General features: G+C 42.5%; 1 protein-coding gene across 1 annotated transcript in view; it reads right to left on the bottom strand.

Annotated features, from left to right (window-relative positions):
* The window catches only part of TMPRSS6 (transmembrane serine protease 6), a 184,673-nt gene that overhangs the window by 18,178 nt on the left and 143,030 nt on the right, over positions 1-23,465 (bottom strand). Inside the window, exons 9-15 of the mRNA XM_069736853.1 lie at positions 17,879-17,991; positions 15,923-16,032; positions 14,595-14,737; positions 14,407-14,505; positions 14,206-14,316; positions 9,905-10,021; positions 8,458-8,626 (exon numbers count right to left, since the gene is read on the bottom strand). Of these exons, the coding sequence (XP_069592954.1) occupies positions 8,458-8,626; positions 9,905-10,021; positions 14,206-14,316; positions 14,407-14,505; positions 14,595-14,737; positions 15,923-16,032; positions 17,879-17,991 (862 nt within the window). The remainder of the gene's footprint in view (positions 1-8,457; positions 8,627-9,904; positions 10,022-14,205; positions 14,317-14,406; positions 14,506-14,594; positions 14,738-15,922; positions 16,033-17,878; positions 17,992-23,465) is intronic.

Raw genomic sequence — 23,465 nt, 5'->3', positions numbered from 1 at the left:
ATCTATACAAGGTCTCAGCGAACCATCCTTCTTGGCTACAAAAAAGAACCCTGCTCCTAATGGCGACGATGACGGGCGAATATGCCCCTTCTCCAGGGACTCCTTCACATAACTGCGCATAGCGGCGTGCTCAGGCACAGATAAATTAAACAATCGGCCTTTTGGGAACTTACTACCAGGAATCAAATTGATAGCACAATCACAATCCCTATGCGGAGGTAGGGCATCGGACTTGGGCTCATCAAATACATCCCGGTAATCAGACAAGAACTCTGGAACCTCAGAAGGGCTGGATGACGAAATTGACAGAAATGGAACATCACCATGTACCCCCTGACAACCCCAGCTGGACACCGACATGGATTTCCAATCTAATACTGGATTATGGACTTGTAGCCATGGCAACCCCAACACGACCACATCATGCAGATTATGCAACACCAGAAAGCGAATAACCTCCTGATGTGCAGGAGCCATGCACATGGTCAGCTGGGTCCAGTACTGAGGCTTATTCTTGGCCAAAGGCGTAGCATCAATTCCTCTCAATGGAATAGGACACTGCAAGGGCTCCAAGAAAAACCCACAACGCTTAGCATACTCCAAGTCCATCAAATTCAGGGCAGCGCCTGAATCCACAAATGCCATGACAGAATACGATGACAAAGAGCAGATCAAGGTAACGGACAGAAGAAATTTTGACTGTACCGTACCAATGGTGGCAGACCTAGCGAACCGCTTAATGCGCTTAGGACAATCAGAGATAGCATGAGTGGAATCACCACAATAGAAACATAGCCCATTAAGACGTCTGTGTTCTTGCCGTTCAACTCTGGTCAAAGTCCTATCGCACTGCATAGGCTCAGGTTTAAGCTCAGGTAATACCGCCAAATGGTGCACAGATTTACGCTCACGCAAGCGTCGACCAATCTGAATGGCCAAAGACATAGACTCATTCAAACCAGCAGGCATAGGAAATCCCACCATGACATCCTTAAGGGCTTCAGAGAGACCCTTTCTGAACATAGCTGCCAGCGCAGATTCATTCCATAGAATGAGCACGGACCACTTTCTAAATTTCTGACAATATAACTCTATCTCATCCTGACCCTGACAAAGAGCCAGCAAATTTCTTTCTGCCTGATCCACTGAATTAGGCTCATCGTACAGCAATCCGAGCGCCAGGAAAAACGCATCGATATTACTTAATGCAGGATCTTCTGGCGCAAGAGAAAATGCCCAGTCCTGAGGGTCGCCACGCAAAAAAGAAATAATGATCAAAACCTGTTGAACTGGATCACCAGAGGAGCGAGGTTTCAAGGCCAGAAATAGTTTACAATTATTTTTGAAACTCAGAAACTTAGTTCTATCTCCAAAAAACAAATCAGGAATAGGAATTCTTGGTTCTAACATAGATTTCTGATCAATAGTGTCTTGAATCTTTTGTACTCTTGCCGAGAGCTGATCCACACATGAAGACAGACTTCTAATGTCCATTGCTACACCTGTGTCCTGAACCACCCAAATGTCTAGGGGAAAAAAAAGGCAAAACACAGTGCAGAGAAAAAAAAATGGTCTCAGAACTTTTTTTTTCCCTCTATTGAGAATCATTAGTACTTTTGGCTTCCTGTACTGTTATGATTAGGCAATTCAGTACCACAGTGGACATAGAGGTCAGAGCACATACAGTGATCTGACAATAACCCAAAAACATAGAACGAACTCTGAGACGTGGGAACTCTGTTGACCGCAATCCCTGATCCTCTCCAACAAACACTAGAGGCAGCCGTGGATTGCGCCTAACGCTCCCTATGCAACTCGGCACAGCATGAGAAACTAGCTAGCCTGAAGATAGAAAATAAGCCTACCTTGCCTCAGAGAAATACCACAAAGGAAAAGGCAGCCCCCCACATATAATGACTGTGAGTTAAGATGAAAAGACAAACGTAGAGATGAAATAGATTTAGCAGGGGCGTAGCTAGAGCTTTTGCCGCCTGGGGCTGCTCCCGAGTTTGGCGCCCCCCCCCCCCCCCTCGGCTCAATACACACAAAGGTTACCAAAAATAGGGCAACACACATGATAGGGTCTGCAAAAAAAAAAAACAAGTTCTGCTTACCTGACCGCGCTCCTGCTCTCTCCACGCAGCTGAAGCGTGCACTCGCCGGCGACTGACAATGACGTCAGAAGCCGTCGACGTGTGCGCTGCGGCCGACTTCAGCTGCCAGCCTCCAAATGGCTGGTGGCTGTTGTTAACTATTGACGTACGGGCGCGGGCCCGCACGTCAATAGCGTTAAACAGCTGCAGCGCCGGCCGCGGTTTTAGAGGGCCCCGGGCGAAAGAGTCTCAGTGGGCCCCCCCTTTAACACATAGCATGATTCATGATGCAGATACAGCAGAGAAATATAGCATAGCCACATAGCATATAACACAGCCCACGTAGCATATAGCACAGCCACGTAGTGTATAACACAGCCCACGCAGTATATAACACAGCCCACATAGCGTATAGCACAGCCACGTAGTATATAACACAGCCACGTAGTATATAACACAGCCATGTAGTATATTGCACAGCCCACGTAGCATATTGCCCAGCCACGTAGTATATAACACAGCCATGTAGTATATTGCACAGCCCACGTAGCATATTGCCCAGCCACGTAGTATATTGCCCAGCCACGTAGTATATTGCCCAGCCACGTAGTATATTGCCCAGCCACGTAGTATATTGCCCAGCCACGTAGTATATTGCCCAGTCACGTAGTATATTGCCCAGCCACGTAGTATATTGCCCAGTGATGGAGTATACAGCACAGAGCCACGTAGTATACAGACTTAAAATAAAAAATAAACATATACTCACCCTCCGATGAATTCTGGCCCTGTATCGCACGAGGCAGCTTCCAGTCCCAGGGTTGGTATGAGCGCAGGACCTGTGATGACGTTGCGGTCACATGACCGTGACGTCATGGCAGGTCCTTCTCACATACCATCCTTGGCACCGGAAGCTGCCGCTTGCATGGAGCGGGCACTGGAGCGTTGCGAGGAGCGGGAAAGGCGATGGAGGGTGAGTATAGCAGGTTTTTTCATTTTTTTATTATTTTTAACATGACATATTTTTACTATTGATGCTGCATAGGCAGCATCAATAGTAAATAGTTGGGGACACACAGGGTTAATAGCAGCGGTAACGGAGTGCGTTACACCGCGGCCCGTTACCGCTGCTATTAACCCTGTGTGAGTGGTGACTGGAGGGGATTATGGAGCGGGCGCTGATTGTGGGGAGTATAGAGCAGGCGCCGGGCACTGACTGCAGCGGAGGGACTAATCGGACTGTGCCCGTCGCTGATTGGTCGCGGCAGCCATGACAGGCAGCTGCCGAGACCAATCAGCGACGACAGACAGAGGCTGCGACCAATGAATATTCGTGAAAGAAAGAAAGACAGAAGGACAGACAGAAAGACGGAAGTGTGACCCTTAGACAATGATGTAATATATATATATATATATACATATATACTTCTCACCTGTGTCTTGCCTCTCTGTTGTTTTCTGTCTCTGTTCTCACATCTTTTCTGTCTCCCGCTCTGATTTTCATATTTCCTTCTGCCTCTTCTTCCTGCTTGTCCGTGGCTCCGCCCCCGACATTTAGCCCCGCCCCTCCATGGCTCTTCACATTGTGAGAGCTGTGACGCTGCTGGAGGGGCGGGATCGGAGCTTCTGCTGCTGACTGCAGGTGCGGGGGTGAGTCACAGCGTGTGTGACTGTGTGCCCCTGCTACACTGCAGCCAGCAACTCTGCACGGCCGCGCGCACTGCCAGCGCTCTGCTCCAGTCCTCATAATGCTGGGAGGAAGGAGCAGAGAATGAGTGCGCGCAGCCGTGCTGATAGCCGCCCCCACATTGTGCCGCCCGGGGCGGCCCGCCCCCCCCGCACCCGCCTTCCTACGCCACTGAGATTTAGCAAAGTGAGGCCCGACTTTCTGAACAGAGCGAGGATAGGAAAGGTAACTTTGCGGTCAACACAAAACCCTAAAAACCACGCAAAGGGGGCAAAAAGACCCTCCGTACCGAACTAACCGCACGGAGGTACACCCTCTGCGTCCCAGAGCTTCCAGCAAACAAATAGATAAGCTGGACAGAAAGAAAACAAACAAAATAGCAAAGGAAAACTTAGCTATGCAGAGCAGCAGGCCACAGGAACGATCCAGGAGGAAAACAAGTCCAATACTGGAACATTGACAGGAAGCCAGGATCAAAGCACTAGGTGGAGTTAAGTAGAGCAGCACCTAACGACCTCACCACATCACCTGAGGGAGGAAACTCAGAAGCCGCAGTACCACTTCCCTCCACCAATGGAAGCTCACAGAGAGAATCAGCAGAAGTACCACTTGTGACCACAGGAGGGAGCTCTGCCACAGAATTCACAACACTCATCACTTCAAATTATCTTGTTCCAGAAGTTTTGAGGCTTGTCTGTGCTGTTTTGTGTATTGTAGGCGAGATACTTTGTGGAATTTGTGCAGTAATCGCTTTCTTCTGGCAACTCGACCATGCAGCCTATTTTTCTTCAAGTTCCTTCTTATTGTGCTTCTTGAAACAGCCACAACGCTAGTTTTCAGAGAGTCCAGTATTTCAGCTGATGTTATATGTTGGTTTTTCTTTGCATCCAGAACAATTTTCTTGGCAGTTGTGGATGACACTTTTATTGGTCTACCTGAGCGTGGTTTTGTTTTTACAGAGCCCCTGATTTTCCATTTGTTAATCACAGTCTCAATGCTCCTGATTGGCATTATCAATTCCATGGATATCTTTTTATATACCTTTTCTTTTTTATACAATTCAACTACCTTTTCCCTTAGATCCATTGACAATTCTTTTGCTTTCCCCATGACTCACAATCCAGACACATCAGTGGCTGGATGAAAGATGCAAGAGTCTGTCTGGATCCCAGAAACTCACCTTTTATGCACACACACTGATTACAAGCAAACAGGTCACAGGTGAGGATGTTACCTTTAGTAACCATTCAAACCCATTTGTGTCAACATCTGTGCATGTTATGAGGCCAAAATCACCAGGGTATGTGAACTTTTGATCAGGGTCATTTGGGTGTTTTGGGTTGTCATTATGATTTAAAAAGAGAAAACCCAGTAGTTTGACAATAAACGGCTTCACTCAACCACTAACCATGAGTGGAGAAAAAGTTTTGGTGTTATCATTCATATTCTCTGGAAAAAAGGCCAAGAAAGCAAAAATTCTGCCAGGGTATGTAAACTTTTGAGCACAACGTTATGTTCTACCTCCAGTATTGTAGGACATGTTGATGGATGGTGTTGAGTGATGCAGTAAGGGAATACATTTAGCCAATTGATAATGGTTAGCAGTTTTATTAGGGTGGTCAAGTGCATAAAACTGCTTTCACGCAATGGGAGGTTAAGATGCTGCCAGACAACTTTTCTGATAGAAGAAAAATATTGGATCTGATGAAATTCAGGATCTGAACCTTTTCCCTTATTAGTTATGACTTGCAAGCTAGACGTTTGGTTGTCATTTCTAATGTTGAAAACGCTTCTACGCCAAGTCAAATGTATGGCGCCCGGTGTTCGAGCTATCTGTGATAATTGGTAGTCTTCATCACCGTGTTCTTGGGTGGTACTTTATGTGACAATACAGTTCATGACTTTTGACTTTTTAGTTACTGTCTATCATATAAATATTTAACACGTTCATTCATTGTTGATAACTGTCATTAGAAAGTTCCTAGGTCGTTACATTAAATATTCTACTGAATAGAAATTGGCCTTCACATTTAGCCAAAAGAAAACATGGTCTGAGGGAAAGAATGTCTTTTGCTATCATCTGCATTCAGTTATCTGTTTCTATTTTTCTAAAATGTCACCCTGATTATGAGACACAGCTCGGAGCTGGATACTAAAGCCAAAATGTTATGAATGTGTCCATTTCATGATTATTACAATGCATTGAATCTTTAAATGAGACCTTTATTTTTCTACATTTAAATGCAGCAAAAAAATTAAATAAAAGGCAAAATCTGCAAATGATTAAAGTGGAATATGTGATCAGAAAATGAGCTTCTATAATTGTTTTTTTTATAAATATGTAGTTTATCACTATCACAAGATTTCTCCTGGATGGTGGGGTGAAGTTGCTCTTGGAGGATGTTTAGATCCAATTCTTTATTCATTGCAGTGATCTTAGGCAAAATTGTGAGTGAGCCCCTCCATGGATGAGAAGCCCCCACACATGATGCGTTACTGTAGACAGACTTAGGACCCATGGTAGTTCTCATGTTATCGTCTACGGAAAATCTTTCTTCCAAACAGTTTACGGGCTTCATCAGAGAAAATAGCTTTACCTCAGTCTTCTGCAGTTGAATCCCTTTACTTTCTACAAAGTTATTTTCTCTGATGAAGCCCCCTTCAGACTGTTTGGAACATCTAGAAGAATGATTTTACAGAGAAGAAAAGATGGGTGCTACCATGAGTCCTGTGTCTGCCAACACTAAAGCCTCCTGAGAACATTCTCGTGTAGGGGCTTCTCATCCATGGAGGGGCTTGCTCACAATTTTGCCTGTGGTCAATTCTCAAAAAGTAGGTGGACAAACAAAAACACAGAAATTGTGAAAAACTCCATGCACTTGCAGCGCCCCAGGGTCCTGGTCGCTGCAGTAATGTTATTTTCCTCTAGGGGAGAGTGATATTATGTTTGGAGGCAAAGAAGGAGAACTGCATCAAGGTATCACAAACATGCAACACATTTCACACTCCAGGCCACCAGGGGGAGCTCTGCTCCTATTTATTAGGGCACTTTCCACACTTAAGTAAAACTGGTGACCTGTAGCGAAAGTGAGTTAGCTGCTGGCTGAGCTTCGCGACAGGGGTGGGATCCTGTCAGAGATCGAGGAAGAAGGACGCGGAGCTGTGCATGCCCTGAGAGCTGCCGCTTCCAGAAAGAGACACTGAAGGAGAACTGTATTGCAGAGAGGGTGAAAGAAGCCGTAGCAAAGGAGTGGATTCCAGGAGGGGATCAGCCCTACACGGGCTGCCTCCTTCTGAGGCGCAGGATCCCGGTAGCCAGAACACCGAGGGAGCAACGATCCTTTATGCCTTTCTCCAGAGACCGGTAGGACAGCTAATTTCATGTTACCTGCCCGCCCTACACCCAGGATGCAAGGTTGTACCCTTTAGAGGCTGGGGCATGATATAGTCCCTGTAAAACGACTCAAGCCACCGGTCATACGGGTTTGTCCTATCCTATCCGGGGGACAGAGAGAGAGAGACATAACATCTATAACATCTGTGAGGACCTTATGAGGAGCTTAGCAGTAAGGGACTACAACACCGCAGCACTAGAGGAAGGCTACTGATTTCTGCCTGGACAAGCAGACTCTGGACTTGCCTCCAAACCGGCCGGACTCTTTCTGCCCTGTGATCTGGTGCTCTGGACTGTGGACGCTGAAGTCTTCAGTAAAGGTAAAGAGACTGCAACCTTGTGTCCTCGTTCTTCACTGCGCCTCTCACCATCCACCATCTACACACTGGGAAGCCCTGGGGACATACTTCACCTGTGGGAACTTATACCATCTAGCTGCCATGACATCACCCCAGCGGACCCCTTAAGCAGCATTGGTCACCCTGACCGACCACCACAGGTGGCATCACAAACATTTCCCCTTTAAAGACACTTCCCTTTTACACAGACTTCCCAGGGCCACGGACCGGGTCAGCCACGTGACATGCCCCTGAGAACCGAAGGACTCGGTACCAAGTACCCCGCTGCCCTTTGGGGCGCTCCACACTGATAAGCCAAAAATGGGTGGTCATAAGTAAGAGTTTGGCTAAGAAGCTTATATGGAGCTGCCAGTGCGAAGGGCAGAAGTCTTGAAAAATAAGGGTCTACACTGGTAATATTGAGGCTTGCAATAAACTTGAGATATTTGTCAATAAAAATGTAAAAACTCTGAAAATTGTACTTCAGTAACATTAGAAATATCCGAATAATAGATCTAAAAACATCAAAGCAGCAAACTGTGTGAAAATTAAAATGTCCGTCAGTCTAGTTTTTGTCCATGACCGTACATTTGAGCCGCCATTAGGAGCCAAGGTTGTAAACTTCTTTGCAGGCTTTTTTTGCTGAGTTCTAATATTTGAAACATGACTATCCTTCATACACAGTAAGGTTTAGGTTATATTCCTGTTTCTGCTCCTCTGATGGACTACAACAATGGAAATAACCGATAAAGCTGGAAACAGAGCTCCACTGAGTAAAGTTCAAGGTCGTTTTGCCACTGAGAGATGGATAAACATGTTATTTTGGTATGAGCCAATGCTAACCACCCATAAAAGATCTACATTGTAAACCTTGAGAAGAAGTGCGACAAAAACCAGTCCGTAATGCTTCCTTTTATGGGAACACAACCACACTCTATATATTACCTTTCGGGAGCAAAGCAATGAGCCGCAGTCAGGATCCACTGGTCTGTCACTAAGGATCCTCCACAAATATGTGATCCTCTTACTTGTAAACTCGCCTGCCATGGCCATTCTCCTTCGTCTGCCCAAGATCCTCCAACAATACGGTACTGCAGTGTCTGTAAACCACAGTCTAAGGAGGGAAATAGGAGGTCAATGTCATGTGGGCTTTTACAAACTCATGTTTTCCTACAGATTTGAATGACTTTGGACTTCACTGTAGAATGAGGAGATCTCCTGAGCACAATCCCCTTTATTAGTTTGGAACTTCAGAGGTAATATTGATGACACTCATGGACACTCACAGAGAAGAATTGATGATCGGACCCACTTGGTTAAAAAGACTAGATTTATATATAGGGAATAGAGGGCTATATCTCAGGAATGGAGAAGCACAAGAAAAAACGATAGACAATTTCAGATTCAGGAAAACACTGGGAAAAAAAATTGACACCAAATAATATATTTGCAGCAAACGGTTATGTGACCGCCTGTCCTCTTTAATTACTAATGGGACCTTGTTGTCATTTCTTTACGAGATTCGTAAGCCCATTAAAACCAGTAGTCTAGGACAGACATATTACTTGTGTAGCATCATTTAGAGTGCTGTGGTTCTTCAGCTTTAGGGTATCGATTTTCTCAAAAAGATTGTACTATGTATGACCATATAAAACAGGTCATTAAAGGCACAAGCAAGCTTACTGCCCTTGATCCACTGACATCCTACTGCAACCATTGTTGCTCCATTATAAAGACCACCGTACACTGTAGACTGCTGTTCGGCCGACACCTATGAATAGCGACTCAATCGCCCAACCTCTACTGCATCCTTTGGCAGACCGAGAATTGAGGAATCAGCAATTCCAAATTGTACAAGCCGGATCCTCAACTCCCCATCTGTCATAGTAGAGCCGGTAGACCCCCATACACATTAGACTGTTGGCCGAGATTGCAGATATAGGAGAATTCAGCTGACCTCAGTCTAGTGTGTATGGGGATCGTAAGGGAGGTCATAAGTAAGGTATCCTTTCACCTTTGAGAGGTTGGAGACAGAACAATGAGCTCACTTACAGTTAAAGCACTGGGGCCTACTCTGTCATTGGGTCACTTACCGCCATCATGTTTTGTTATTTTATTATGAAGAGTTAATTTGTCATTTGCTGCATTTAGATCTGTTTTTAATGAAACTCTGCAGCATGACAAGGATGTTGTTAAAAATTAACTTTTCTGGCTACTTTTGGCTCGGAAATGGCAAGTGATCAAAAGACCACCTCATCTTGAAAAAATAAATAAATAAGTAAATGTAACGACATACTGAATAAATCAGCCCTGCACGGTAATAAGCCTGGGATTCATAACTTAATAAGTCGGAGGATTGTGTTATAGGTCTTCGCTCTTGATGAGTTCTCACCACAGTTCCGTTCGTCAGAGTGGTCCACACAGTCCATTACAGAGTCACATTGTGGATTAGTCTTTTTGACACAGCTCCCATCCGCACATCTGTAGTTGAAGGCGCCACATGGAACAGCTATGTAAGAGGCGGAAAAAAATAACACTGCAAATCAGAATCACATGGGCATCCGAAGTGTTCACTAATGTTTGACCCTCCACGCCACAGAATATAACCAAACTGACCATAAAAGAGAGCAAAGAAGGGTCGTAAAGTAGAGCAAACGGGTCTACACACTTAAGGAAAGAGTCCATATGCTGAGAATGTGGATGTGTTGAAGCCAAGATACTGCACAATGTTTCCGACCATTATTTCTTATATTAGTTTTGACCTGTTCAAAACTGTATCAAAACTTTTGGCACATAATAATAATAATTGTTGCTATTATTATTACTAATTATTATTATTGTTATTGCTATTATTATTGCTAATATTATTAGTTTTATTATTATTAATTATTATTATTATTATTACTATTATTGTTGCTATCATTACTTTTATTATTACTATTATTACTATTATTAATATTATTATTGTTAATTGTTATTATTATTACTATTATTATTATTATTATTGTTAATTGCTATAATTATTACCACTATTATTATTATTTCTATTATTATTACTATTATTATTATTATTATTACTATTAGTGCTATTATTATTACTATTATTATTGCTATTATTATTACTTTTATTATTATTACTAACTGTTATTATTATTATTACTATTATTATTGCTATTATTACTTTTATTATTACTATTATTACTATTATTAATACTATTATTGTTAATTGTTATTATTATTACTATTATTATTACAATTATTTTTATTATTATTATTACTATTATTGCTATTATTATTACTATTATTATTATTACTATTATTACTATTATTGTTAATTGCTATAATTATCACTACTATTATTATTATTTCTATTATTATTACTTTTATTATTATTATTATTACTATTAGTGCTATTATTATTACTATTATTATTGCTTTTCCTTTTACTATTATTATTATTATTATTAATGGTATTCATACTGCTCCAACAAATGAAGGGAACACTTGCATGTGACAGAATAACTTCAAATCAATGAAACTTCAGAGGTATCACAATCTGTCCAGTTTAAAAACACAAACGACTGTGAATATCTTTTATCTGCTTTGTTGCAAGTGAAAGTGACAACACGAGCACTGGAGAGGAACAGCAATACACCCCCAAAAAGAGAATGGTTGTGTAGGTGGTGGCCTCCTAACAATCACTCTTTCATACACCCCCAAAAAGAGAATGGTTGTGTTGGTGGGGGCCTCCGACAACCACTCTTTCCTTATGTTTCCTAACTCCTTCGTCTCTAGTTTTGTGTTTTGCTGGTGTCCTTGTCACTACTCGTAGAATGAGGTGATGCCTGCAGCCCATTCAGGTTATACAGATAGTTCAGCTCCTCCAGGACAGCACAGAAAAAAGTGCCATCACAAGAAGGTTTCTTGTGTCTTCTGGCATAGTCTCAAGAGCATGGAGCAGACACCAGTACATTGGTCTTTACACAAAGAGTTGGACAGGGACATAGGATGGTATCAACCATTAACCGTTAATTTCTCATTTGTGCAAGGAGGAACAGGATGTACAATGCTAGACACGAACAAAATGACCTCCAGCAGGTTACTAGTGTTTATGTTTCTGGCATGAGGACTGAATGTCCTGTATTGGGACCTTTGGTCAGGGCCCAGCACCATGCAGCTTCACTGGTCCGCCCTTGGCGCCCCATTCTCTTCACAGATGAGAGCAGGTTTATGCTGAACATGTGACAGATGTGAAGGAGACTGGAGTCGCTGTGGTCAACATTATACTACCTGTAACATCAACCAGCATAACCAGTTTAGCGGTGGATCAGTCTGAAGAGGCTCACATAATCCTCCATATGATAGCCACTGTCACTTTGACTGATGTTTGGTAGTCAGTGTCTGACCTTACACTGGTGAAATGAGTCCTGGATTCCTGTTTGTGCAGGACAGTGCCTCGTCTCACATGGCCAGAGTATGTGGGCAGCTCTTAGATGAGGAAGGTATTGAAGCCATTAACTGGCCCTCACGGTCCCAATACCTGAAGCCTATTGAGAACTTCTAGCAGTTCATGTATTAATACACTTGATGCCACCAAGTTTTGCCAAGAGTGTCCAGAAGCTCACTGGTGCCTTTATCCAGGTCTGGGAGGAGACCACAGGACGCCATTTGTTGTTATCTCATCAGTAGCATGCTCAGGCCTTCCCAGGACTGCTTATAGGCAAATGGGAGCCAAACATACTACTGAGTCACATTGTGAGTTGCCATGATAAAATTTATCCAAATAGGGTCTACCTGTGATAAAAATGATTTATTTAGATTTTTTGAGAGATTTAGAATTTTGGTTTCCAATGACTGCATCAGTTTCTTCTCGCTTTTTATTATCTAACGGTTTCAAAAACTGTGATTTTCTATACATATTTATGTCTAAGGGTATAATCATGAATTTACGTCAAAAATCCATATTGTTATACAACACGGTGTCCAGTTCTGATACATTTTATGAAGCAGTTTTTGACAACTATTACTTGTACCCAAATCATTCTTATGCAACTTCATCCCAATATCTGTCACCAAGGCACAATAAATCTACACCTCATCCTTGAAAAGTTACATGACAGGATCAAGCTTTTGTTCTGAATTGACGGGTGTGTTTTTTTTTACCAGATTATTGTCAGGAACTAAAGGGTTTGTGTCACAAATGTGATAGGTCAACCTGGGAGATCTGGGGACAGATTGTGAATCGTAGATCTTCCATTTAGCCTGTGTGTTTGGTTCCCATATTAAATAAGTTTGGTTTCCTTTGGTGCTGAACATGGTAATGCCCCTTTCTATGTTGGTCAGAAACATGCAGCTCCATTTCAGCTACTTCTGATCTGGTCGTTAACTCTTCCCATAAAACCTGGCCCGACCCTCTCTGTCCTGCCAGTGAAATCTTTGCTTCCTTGCTTTTAGGAGACGCTGTGCTGGATAGTTGTTCGTTGTTGCTATTGGAGATTCATCTTGTTGTGTTGTATGCTTAAGCTAAGTGTTTTGTAGAGAAGTTGTTGTAGAGGTGTTCTGTTTTACGTGTGTGTTTATCTTCTGGTTCCTTTTCCTGCTTAGTTTATTCCTCCCTGTCCCTTGCCTCCTTCCTATTATTGGTTGGTGCTTTTGTATGATAGAGGGTTTCTGATATCCCTGTTTTGTCTTATAATAATCTTTTTTTATATACAGCGCTAACATATTCCGCAGCGCTTTACAGTTTGCACACATAACTTCTGTGTCTTGTTCACAATTAAATTTCTGTCCCAAGCTCCATGGGGTTGGGGAGGGAACAGACCAGAGAATAACAGGAGCATAGTGAGGTTGGAGACTCAGGCCTCTCTACCATCAAGAGTACCCCCGGGACAGGGAAAGTTAGGGTCCCAGTTCCAGGGACAGTTTGAGGACCTCCTCCTCTACCTAAGACCTTCACAGTGTGACATTTTCACTGGCCCCACATTTTGTATCTTGGTATCGATCCCACTGCAGTCCTTGCCAAACAATTGCAGGGCCTGTTGCTTGAAGTGTCAGACCTGGAATCTGCAATTTCTACATTTCTGTTTTTTTTTCAGTCAAGATGGGGTGCAGAGTGCACATTAATGAGAAAAAAATGAACTTTTTTGAAATTGCCTAATGGCTGCAATGAAACAAAGAGCGAAAAATTAAAAGGGGTCTGAAAACTTTCTGAACCTACTGTATGACTGTGCCCAATTGAAGGGGGATGTCAATTATAAACCAACTAAATGAAACACATTTCATTTATTTCCTTGTTTTATTGTGGCATACAATAAAAATGTCATTGTGTTATCATTTTAGGCAGGGAAATGAGCGAGCGTGCTTGGATAAGGTGTTATCCGAGCTGGCTCATGTCCTAATCGAGTATTTCCGCTTGCTTGAAAAATAAGCTTGAGTCGCCAAACTGCATGTTTTGCGGCTGTATAACAGCCGCAACACATGCAGGGATGTCTGTTTGGTAGTCTATCCCTGCATGTGTTGTGGCTGGTGAACAGCCGCGAGACATGCAGCCATGGTGACTCGACCATTTTTTCCGGCACGCCGAAAATACTCTCATGTGTTTTTTTTTTTTTAAACAAACAAAGACAAAACCATAGGACGGAGAACAGAAAATACTTTGAGGACCCCTAGGTGATAGTATGGTAGAGATGTTACCTTCATGACATTGCTCTTCATCTGTACCGTTCACACAGTCATTGGTGCCATCACAGATCTGCTTGGTGGGGATACACTGCCCTCCTGGGCACTGGTATTGGGCAGGACAAACTAGGGTAAATAAATGAATATCTTACAGCGGCTGGTATACTAACTGCCAAATAAAAGAATGTCTAAAGTGATTGCTGTAATTATACCGACCACAGTTCCTCTCATCCAAGCCATTGGGGCAGTCCTTAATCCCATCACATAGTGGGACACACATCCCATCTAGTGTGCACAAGAATTCTCCAGGACAGGCTGTAAAAAAATATAACTTTGTAGATGTTCAGGAAAGTATACTGTACGTTTGTTATGTTTTAGAGAAAATGCTTAATTATGTAACTCACGATCCGTCTTGTTGTAGAGACGGTAAGAAACTTGGATCCCTGGCCCAGTTAGTGATCGGGGACAGGAAAAAGTTATGGTGATGTTATTAGTTATTCCTTCTACTCTCTGCGTGTAAGGTTGGAGCATCCTCAATCCACACATCCTGTAGGAAGTAACATGTCATAAGAACTCTGATCACGCTATATGCTATGTGTATACAATCTACAAATCCTCTACAATTTAGTGGAGATGGAGTAGTTCATGATTTATGAAGTATAGAAAATTACTTAGTAACTTAGAGGGTTGTGTATCTTTAAAAAACTTTTTTTTATTACCTAATTGAATGTATTTGGGCTTAAAAATCTTATTTGCATTTGGGTTTCCTTAAAATTTTGGGATGTAAGGAGTAAGGGTTCTCCTTGTCGAGAGTGACAAGCCAGACCTGGCATGCCAGAGTGAGAAGACTTACTGTATACGCCATGCATGCTCCTCTGGGAAATTAAATATGCAAATTGTCTCTTCAGAGGACTAGAACTCTAGAGCCAACTATTGGAAGCAGCGATCCTAAAAGTCACTATTGACCCTTTAACGAGCCTTGGCATAGGGCTTAAGGTAAAAGCCAAACCAAAATCTCAATTTGCAGACACGGTGTTTCGTGGTGCTACCTCTCCTCAGTGCAAAGTATGAAACTTGATTTGGCTGGGTGAGAGGCTTAAGACTTGGATCTAAGGGGTAAGGTTTCTCATTGTGGAGGGGGACAAACCAATAGGTGGCATCAGAGTTCCTCATTCTCTCTGAAGAGGCAACTTGCATATTTAATTTCCCATATACACGCATGCATAGCGTATATGTCTTCTCACTCTGACATGCCAGGCTTGGCATGTCACTCTCCAAAAGAAGAAACCTTACCCCTTAGAGCTCAGTTTTACACCTTGACAGCTTGACAATAGATGGTATAATTTATCTCCAGGTCAAAGTAGTGATACTTCCTACTGTACTTCCTACTGTACTTCCTACTTCCTACTGTACATGGTCACAGATGCCTACAAACATTCTAGGTCAGGCTTCTTTCACTGTAACAGGTTGCAGCAATGATGTTCTACAGCGATGACCTAACTGAACAGAACAAATGTGATTTGCTAGTTATAGGTATTTTGGAATGTGTTTATAATAACATATTTGTATTTCTCTATTTTTTCCTTTTACTATAGAACCCCTTTAACTGCAATGCTCTTATTTCATTAGATTTAAGCTAAGATGCTTCTTTTACTGATTAGCGATTAGCCTTACAACTATGTTGCTTATGTCTACATTAAATGCACACTAAAAGTAGTAAAAGAAGTCGTACCTCCGATTTTGGATGATCCACTGTCCTTGCGTACAAGGGGCAAATGTGTACTGTCCTGTAAGCTTATAGCCTTCGAACCTCAGAGCAAGCCCATACTCTGAAGAGGGGACCTGTCGTGATAATACGAGACCAAATTATAGCATATATATTAATCAAAGAGTAGAGGGCAAATAGGTCATAGGGTCTGATATATATAATACCATTTTATAGGGAGATCAGTCCACCGAGATCGTTTTTTCATGTGACAGGTTCCCTTTAACTAATTTGTTGAGATCTATTTGGTACTTTAAAGGGGTTTTCTCATTTCAGAAAACTCTTTTTCTCCAGTGGCAGTTTGTTTTAAAAAAAACTTACTGAGCTATACTCACCCTCCCTTTGTTCAGCTGTCACGGGTTACGGCGACAGAGAGGAGCCAGAAGACCACAGCGTCTGATTTCTCCTATTCCTGTACTGATTAGAAGCACTTTACCTTCTTATTAAATGGTGTAAATTTCTTTTGGCAGTGCAGGGGTTAATCTGCTCTATTTAGAGCTCCTGGAGCCTTAAGGCTCCCAGATGTGCACTGTAAGGCTACGTTCACATTGGCGTTCCGCCAATGTGCGTCGCTGTTGCGCCGGTGACGCAGCGGCGACGCAGCGGCGACGCGCCCCTATGTTTAACATAGGGGACGCGTGCGTTTTTTGCGTGGCGTTTTTCGACAAGTGCGTCGTTTCCGACGCTAGCGTCGGACGCAAGAAAATGCAACAAGTTGCATTTTCTGTGCGTCCGATTTTCGTCAAAAAACGACGCACGCGTCGCAAAACGCGCGCGTTTTTGCGTGCGTTTGCGCGCGTTTTTTCATGCGTCGCGCGTTGCGTCGCCGACGCAGGGCGGTGCAACGCTAGTGTGAACGTAGCCTTAGCTACTCCCATCTCCTATATAATCCTGACCCTGGCTAGCACTCATTGTCAGAGATAGCTTATGCTGCATGGCTAGTGGTTGTTGGAGGTTATTGGAGAAGGTGGATTTGGTGGATTTATCTGCGAGTGTTGCTAGGTTTTGAGCATGTGATAATTCCCTTTCTTCTCCCACTTTGGTTTAACCCCATCCTCCACTCCCTGGTGCATTCCTCTGTTATATGTGAGTCTATATTTGTATGTTTGGTATTTTTCATTACCCCTGTTCATATTACCTTGTTAGTCTGGTTGGTGTATAATGGTATGCTACTACTCCCCTCTTCCCTGGGTGGGGGAGGAGTACAGACTGAGGGCAGATTCAGGAGTTAAGGCAAGGAACGTGGCCCCAACATCTTCACCATCAGAAGTAATCCAGGGAACAGGGCGAGCTAGGGCGCCCCTAGCGTTAGGGACAGGGCAGGAGCCCATGGTCATGGGACACCAGGCAACTGACTCGTGACACCAGTGCTGAGTCTTCACCACTTTTCCCAATGTCCGTCAATGTCTGACTTTACATTGGCAACACTGCAGCCAATCGGTGAGCTCAGCCGATCTGTCCGAATTAACATTATGAGCTGTTGAGCTTACTAACTGACTGCTGTGCTGTCGACCTGGAGCAGTATCGTATACTTGCACTGAACCCGGGGACAGTGAGTAAAACGCAGTTTGTTTTTATTTCTGAAAGCAGAAAACAAAACTTGAATACAGTTATTGATAGAACCAATGATATGACTACATTGTGAATTTCCCAGATGGGATCACTCCTTTCATTGGTAAGAAACATTCTCCATGGTTTTGTATTTGACAGTATGGAAAAATAATCTCTTGTAAATATTCTAGTTTACAGCTGGTAAAGTGGAAAAAAGACACAAGTCCGTCAAGTTCGACTAGGTCTTTATTAGTTTCTTTAGGTATGAAAATACATTTTGCCTTCTAAGAATAAAAGATCAGAAAGAAACAATACCAACTCATGTAACAGGTAAAAAAGCAAAAACAATACCGCTGTAAGTCCTATACTCACTGTTATGTTCCAGGTGCAATATGGATAAGGTGGGTAGTAGAAGGGGTAATACGGTGTCCTCAGGTGACCCTGGACATGGAATCCTTTCTTCAATACAATGCCCCCTTCACAGGCTGTTAGCAAAAATAAATATCCGAATTTACCATTACTGAACAGAACATATTCAGAAATTTAATAAAACCCAAAACTTATTTTTAATTGCTTCAGTTAATTAAAAATTAAAAACCTAAGCACTTTTTGTTACACAAGGTCTACTTTTGTGTCTACAGCTCTTACGCAGATCTATGTGATCGCTTGCAAAATTGAAGGAGCTGTCAGGGACATTGATGATCCATCCATAGGAAAGGTCATCAATATGAGATTGGTGGGGTTTTGTCACCTGTCATCTCCACCGATCAGCTGATATCTGTTCTGGCAGTGGCTGGATGTAAGCAATGTATGGAGTGTAACACAGCAGCTCTGTATATTGTTTAGTGGCCACTGCCAAATACTGCAAGTCTCCTCTTTATTACACACCTGTCCCTGATATCTCAGGCTCTGCTTCCTTCACCTCGGTCCGCTGCCCTCTGCTGTGCTCCACATCACATTTTACAGGTTGCCCGGCGTGGCTCAATGACGACATCTCTCTAATTCTATTTAAAGCCCATGAGGCCATGCATATGTGTCTTAGGATTGAGTCTGAAGACTTTCATCTGGTGTACACCCCCTTTTACACCGTGCTTCAACTTGCTTCTATTCCCACTGGGTTCCACATCATCCATCCTGCTGCTCCCAAAATCCCTGATTGTGCCAAGACCTTGCTAACCACCTGCTTGTCGCACACACGCCAAAGGTCCATGTGCCCACCCAGACCAGTGGCTTAGAGGATTCATATCTCCAAGGTGAGCCTAAACTCTCCTATCCGAAAATAGTCACTGCCGGAGCAGATCTCAGCTGATTATGGGGACAATCAGACCCCCACAGATTATTAGTAGCATCTTTCCTAATATATTAATTAACACATAGTTGACTGATCATGAGTATTATAATTTAGAGTGGAATTCGCAATTCCTCAGGCTTCAGAAATATCCAACAAAACCGAGGCTAGAGTATAATGGAGGCTACATCAATATTGGTCCAATATTATTAAATATGCAAATTATGTGTACACGGGCTATAAAACGGTGTTTAAAGATGGACATACCCCAAATATACTTTTACTGCATCTAAAACAGTAGATGGGATGAGACCACATGTTAACGTAATTTCAGGTATTTTTCTGCTTTGCAAGGTGCCATAGAACAGACGGCTTTTTACATGAAGTTACCAGTGTCAGACATGGAACGTCTCGATGAAGAACGCAGATTGGTCTCGTTAAAGGTCACATATACATTTTATTGATGATTTTAAAGGCAATCGACTTGAACATTAGTTGTGAAAGGGCAAAACTAGACCGGTTCAGCAGGAATAGCCTTGTTTTATAAGGGGTCACATAGTGTGAGCTGAACAGGTTCTTCTGGTGCACACTGTACCCACCTGACGGGCAGTGGATTGCGCTTTACAATCTGAAATCTTGTTAAAAGAACCTGTTCTGGATTTGGTATAAATGTGTTCCTCACATCTGTGTTCCTAGACTACGAGTGTATGCTATGTATGTACCTTCCAGCTCTTCTAAGAGGGTAAGCACAGAACTCCTAATGCCCTGTTAGGTTAAGTACACATAATGGGATTTTGCTGAGTTTTTGACGCTGCATACTTTTGCTTTGCAAAAAACACGACGTCTCACACATTTGACCACATTTTTACCTGGGGCAGACTCTGTCCGAGGAAAAAAATATCAGCATGCCCGAGTTTGATGTGATATTCGGATCGCACTTGACCATTCAAGTCAATGAGTGTATGAGAAACATCGGACAGCACTCTGATGACATCTGATTTCCATGCACTGACACAATGGAGAAAATGGAGATTTTTTTCTCCATCTTCTCCACATCTGAGAGAATAAGATCACACTATGATCTCACTCTGATCGAACGTTGATCAGAGTGTTCTTTGCATAATTAGCCCGATTCACGCTCATGAGAGAATTTCTTGCCGTCTGCACCTGCCCTAAGCATGTAAAAAAGTTAATGTTTTTCTGGCCCAAATTCTATGCTGAATTATTTTATGATATATTTCCATAGGGTAGGGTTATTTTTCTGACTTCACAAATAGTATAAAGGGGTTATTCTTGTGATGTTTTTTTTTTTTCACGTCAGATGTGTTCCTAATACAATGGTATAGGATGTATTAGTTTTAATTTTATCTGTATCAATATGGTTCTAGGTCTCAGCAGTTCCACTTCTGACTCACTCTTCATGTGACCTGTGCTGTGCGTAAAAGAAGCTGGCTGATTGGCTCGAGTTACTTGAGTTGCTAAGCCACACCCCTTTTATGTCACGTGGATGTATAGACAGAAAGTGGGACTGGGTTATTCTAATAAGCAGTCAGCCAGCCCCCTTTACCCATAGTACTAATCAGGCGCCAAGACACAAAAACTTTCTAAACATAGACAGACTGACTCAAAAGATTGGGTCCCCATTGTTTTCAATGGGGTTCGGTTTTGGAGTAAAGTTTGGGTCAAGCACCAGAACCCGGGTCCGCTCATCCCTAGTGCTGCTCCTTCGCTTACAAATCATCAGCCTGGGGCCCCTATGCACATTAGACTGGCTGATCCCATTGATATCGGCAGGTTCCTCTCTGGCTTTCAGTCATGATTTGATTGACAGCTCGCTCTACACACATGCACTGCAGAGCCGGCTGTCAGTCAAAGCGCCAACCGGTGCTCACAGGATAGTGAGCGGTTCGGGGAGCAGTGATTGTGCATGCATGCCACTGATTATTATGGGCTCTGTTAAATGTCGGTTTTTAGAACGGAAGAAAAATTCCGGCATTGTGTGCTTTTTATTCACCTTCTTTTTCCAAAAACTGATACATAATGATTTATGGGGTCCGTTTTGGACATTAATTCCTTTTGTTTGTTCCTAAAATGAATAAGATAAACTGAATGTCCAAACCCAAAAGTATCCATATAACAGAATATTCAAAACGTTAATATTTCATTGATTGAACGGCTAGGATGGCAATATTCCATGGTTACCGCTAACAGATGCAATATTGTCTTCCATAACCGCCTTCTGTAAACGTATGGTGAATAAACTATTTGTATCCTCAAAGAATGTCAGAGTGCAGCCGTCAGGAATCACCAGAACGATTCTTAATTACCCCTTCATCCGTTACATCGAGGTGTGACGTGGTGTTGTGCTGTTTTGCATTGAATGTCATGTATACAGGGACAATTGCAATTACTTTCTACACTTCTGTTATTTCTTTGCCTGAATAGAAGCCACTGTTTAAGATTCCGTAATCCATTGTTATTGTATTTCACTACCTTCCAGGAAATGTTCTTGGCACTTTTCATACCTGGAAACGTTCTTTTTTAATAGGGATCAATAGCATGGCAATAAAAACAACAGCTAAAAAATCCAGCTATTCCTTTTCACTAAATTGTTTTATTTACTGAGCATTAGCAATCAAAATGCTGCACATGTAGCAACGTCCTAAATGCTGAAAACTAAATTCTGCCTTATGCACAATATGTTGGTTCCTTAAAGAGGTATTCTTAAGTTGTATCATGAACACTTCAGATCAATACAGTCTCCTTACTTACTGGTTTCTGGAAGGGAGGCCTCTACTCATTGAGTGACAATTCTGGTGATTAGCAGAGCTGTGATATTAGTAGAACTATAAAGCTCGGCACAAGATCTGCTGTAACACATTTAGTGGTTTGTTCTGGAGTCTACACTGTTTTAACTGTATCTGCATACACATAGAGAAGGACATTTGAACAAGCTCACAGCTTAGGACAGTGAGATCTGTGAGGAGCAGAGTTGTAGTTTTAGTAGTAATATAAAGCTGGGCACAAGATCTGCTGTAACACATTTAGTGATTTGTTCGGGAGTCTACACTGTTATCACTGTATTTGCATACACATAGAGAAGGGCATTTGAACAAGCTCACAGCTTAGGACAGTGAGATCTGTGAGGAGCAGAGTTGTAGTTTTAGCAGTATTATAAAGCTTGGCAGAAGTTCTGCTGTAACACATTTAGTGGTTTGTTCTGGAGTCTACACTGTTATAACTGTATTTGCATACACATAGAGAAGGACATTTGAACAAGCTCACAGCTTAGGACAGTGAGATCTGTGAGGAGCAGAGTTGTAGTTTTAGTAGTAATATAAAGCTGGGCACAAAATCTGCTGTAACACATTTAGTAATTTGTTTGGGAGTCTACACTGTTTTAACTGTATTTGCATACACATAGAGAAGGACATTTGAACAAGCTCACAGCTTAGGACAGTGATATCTGTGAGGAGCAGAGTTGTAGTTTTAGTAGTAATATAAAGCTGGGCACAAGATCTGCTGTAACACATTTAGTGATTTGTTCGGGAGTCTACACTGTTATCACTGTATTTGCATACACATAGAGAAGGGCATTTGAACAAGCTCACAGCTTACGACAGTGAGATCTGTGAGGAGCAGAGTTGTAGTTTTAGCAGTATTATAAAGCTTGGCAGAAGTTCTGCTGTAACACATTTAGTGGTTTGTTCTGGAGTCTACACTGTTATAACTAGTAACATAGTAACATAGTAACATAGTTAGTAAGGCCGAAAAAAGACATTTGTCCATCCAGTTCAGCCTATATTCCATCATAATAAATACCCAGATCTACGTCCTTCTACAGAACCTAATAATTGTATGATACAATATTGTTCTGCTCCAGGAAGACATCCAGGCCTCTCTTGAACCCCTCGACTGAGTTCGCCATCACCACCTCCTCAGGCAAGCAATTCCAGATTCTCACTGCCCTAACAGTAAAGAATCCTCTTCTATGTTGGTGGAAAAACCTTCTCTCCTCCAGACGCAAAGAATGCCCCCTTGTGCCCGTCACCTTCCTTGGTATAAACAGATCCTCAGCGAGATATTTGTATTGTCCCCTTATATACTTATACATGGTTATTAGATCGCCCCTCAGTCGTCTTTTTTCTAGACTAAATAATCCTAATTTCGCTAATCTATCTGGGTATTGTAGTTCTCCCATCCCCTTTATTAATTTTGTTGCCCTCCTTTGTACTCTCTCTAGTTCCATTATATCCTTCCTGAGCACCGGTGCCCAAAACTGGACACAGTACTCCATGTGCGGTCTAACTAGGGATTTGTACAGAGGCAGTATAATGCTCTCATCATGTGTATCCAGACCTCTTTTAATGCACCCCATGATCCTGTTTGCCTTGGCAGCTGCTGCCTGGCACTGGCTGCTCCAGGTAAGTTTATCATTAACTAGGATCCCCAAGTCCTTCTCCCTGTCAGATTTACCCAGTGGTTTCCCGTTCAGTGTGTAATGGTGATATTGATTCCCTCTTCCCATGTGTATAACCTTACATTTATCATTGTTAAACCTCATCTGCCACCTTTCAGCCCAAGTTTCCAACTTATCCAGATCCATCTGTAGCAGAATACTATCTTCTATTGTATTAACTGCTTTACATAGTTTTGTATCATCTGCAAATA

The sequence above is a fragment of the Ranitomeya imitator genome, chromosome 8 (genome assembly GCF_032444005.1).
Source record: "Ranitomeya imitator isolate aRanImi1 chromosome 8, aRanImi1.pri, whole genome shotgun sequence".
Lineage (NCBI taxonomy): Eukaryota > Metazoa > Chordata > Amphibia > Anura > Dendrobatidae > Ranitomeya > Ranitomeya imitator.
Note: the sequence above shows the minus strand (reverse complement) of the source record. Positions and strands in the feature narration are given on the sequence as shown.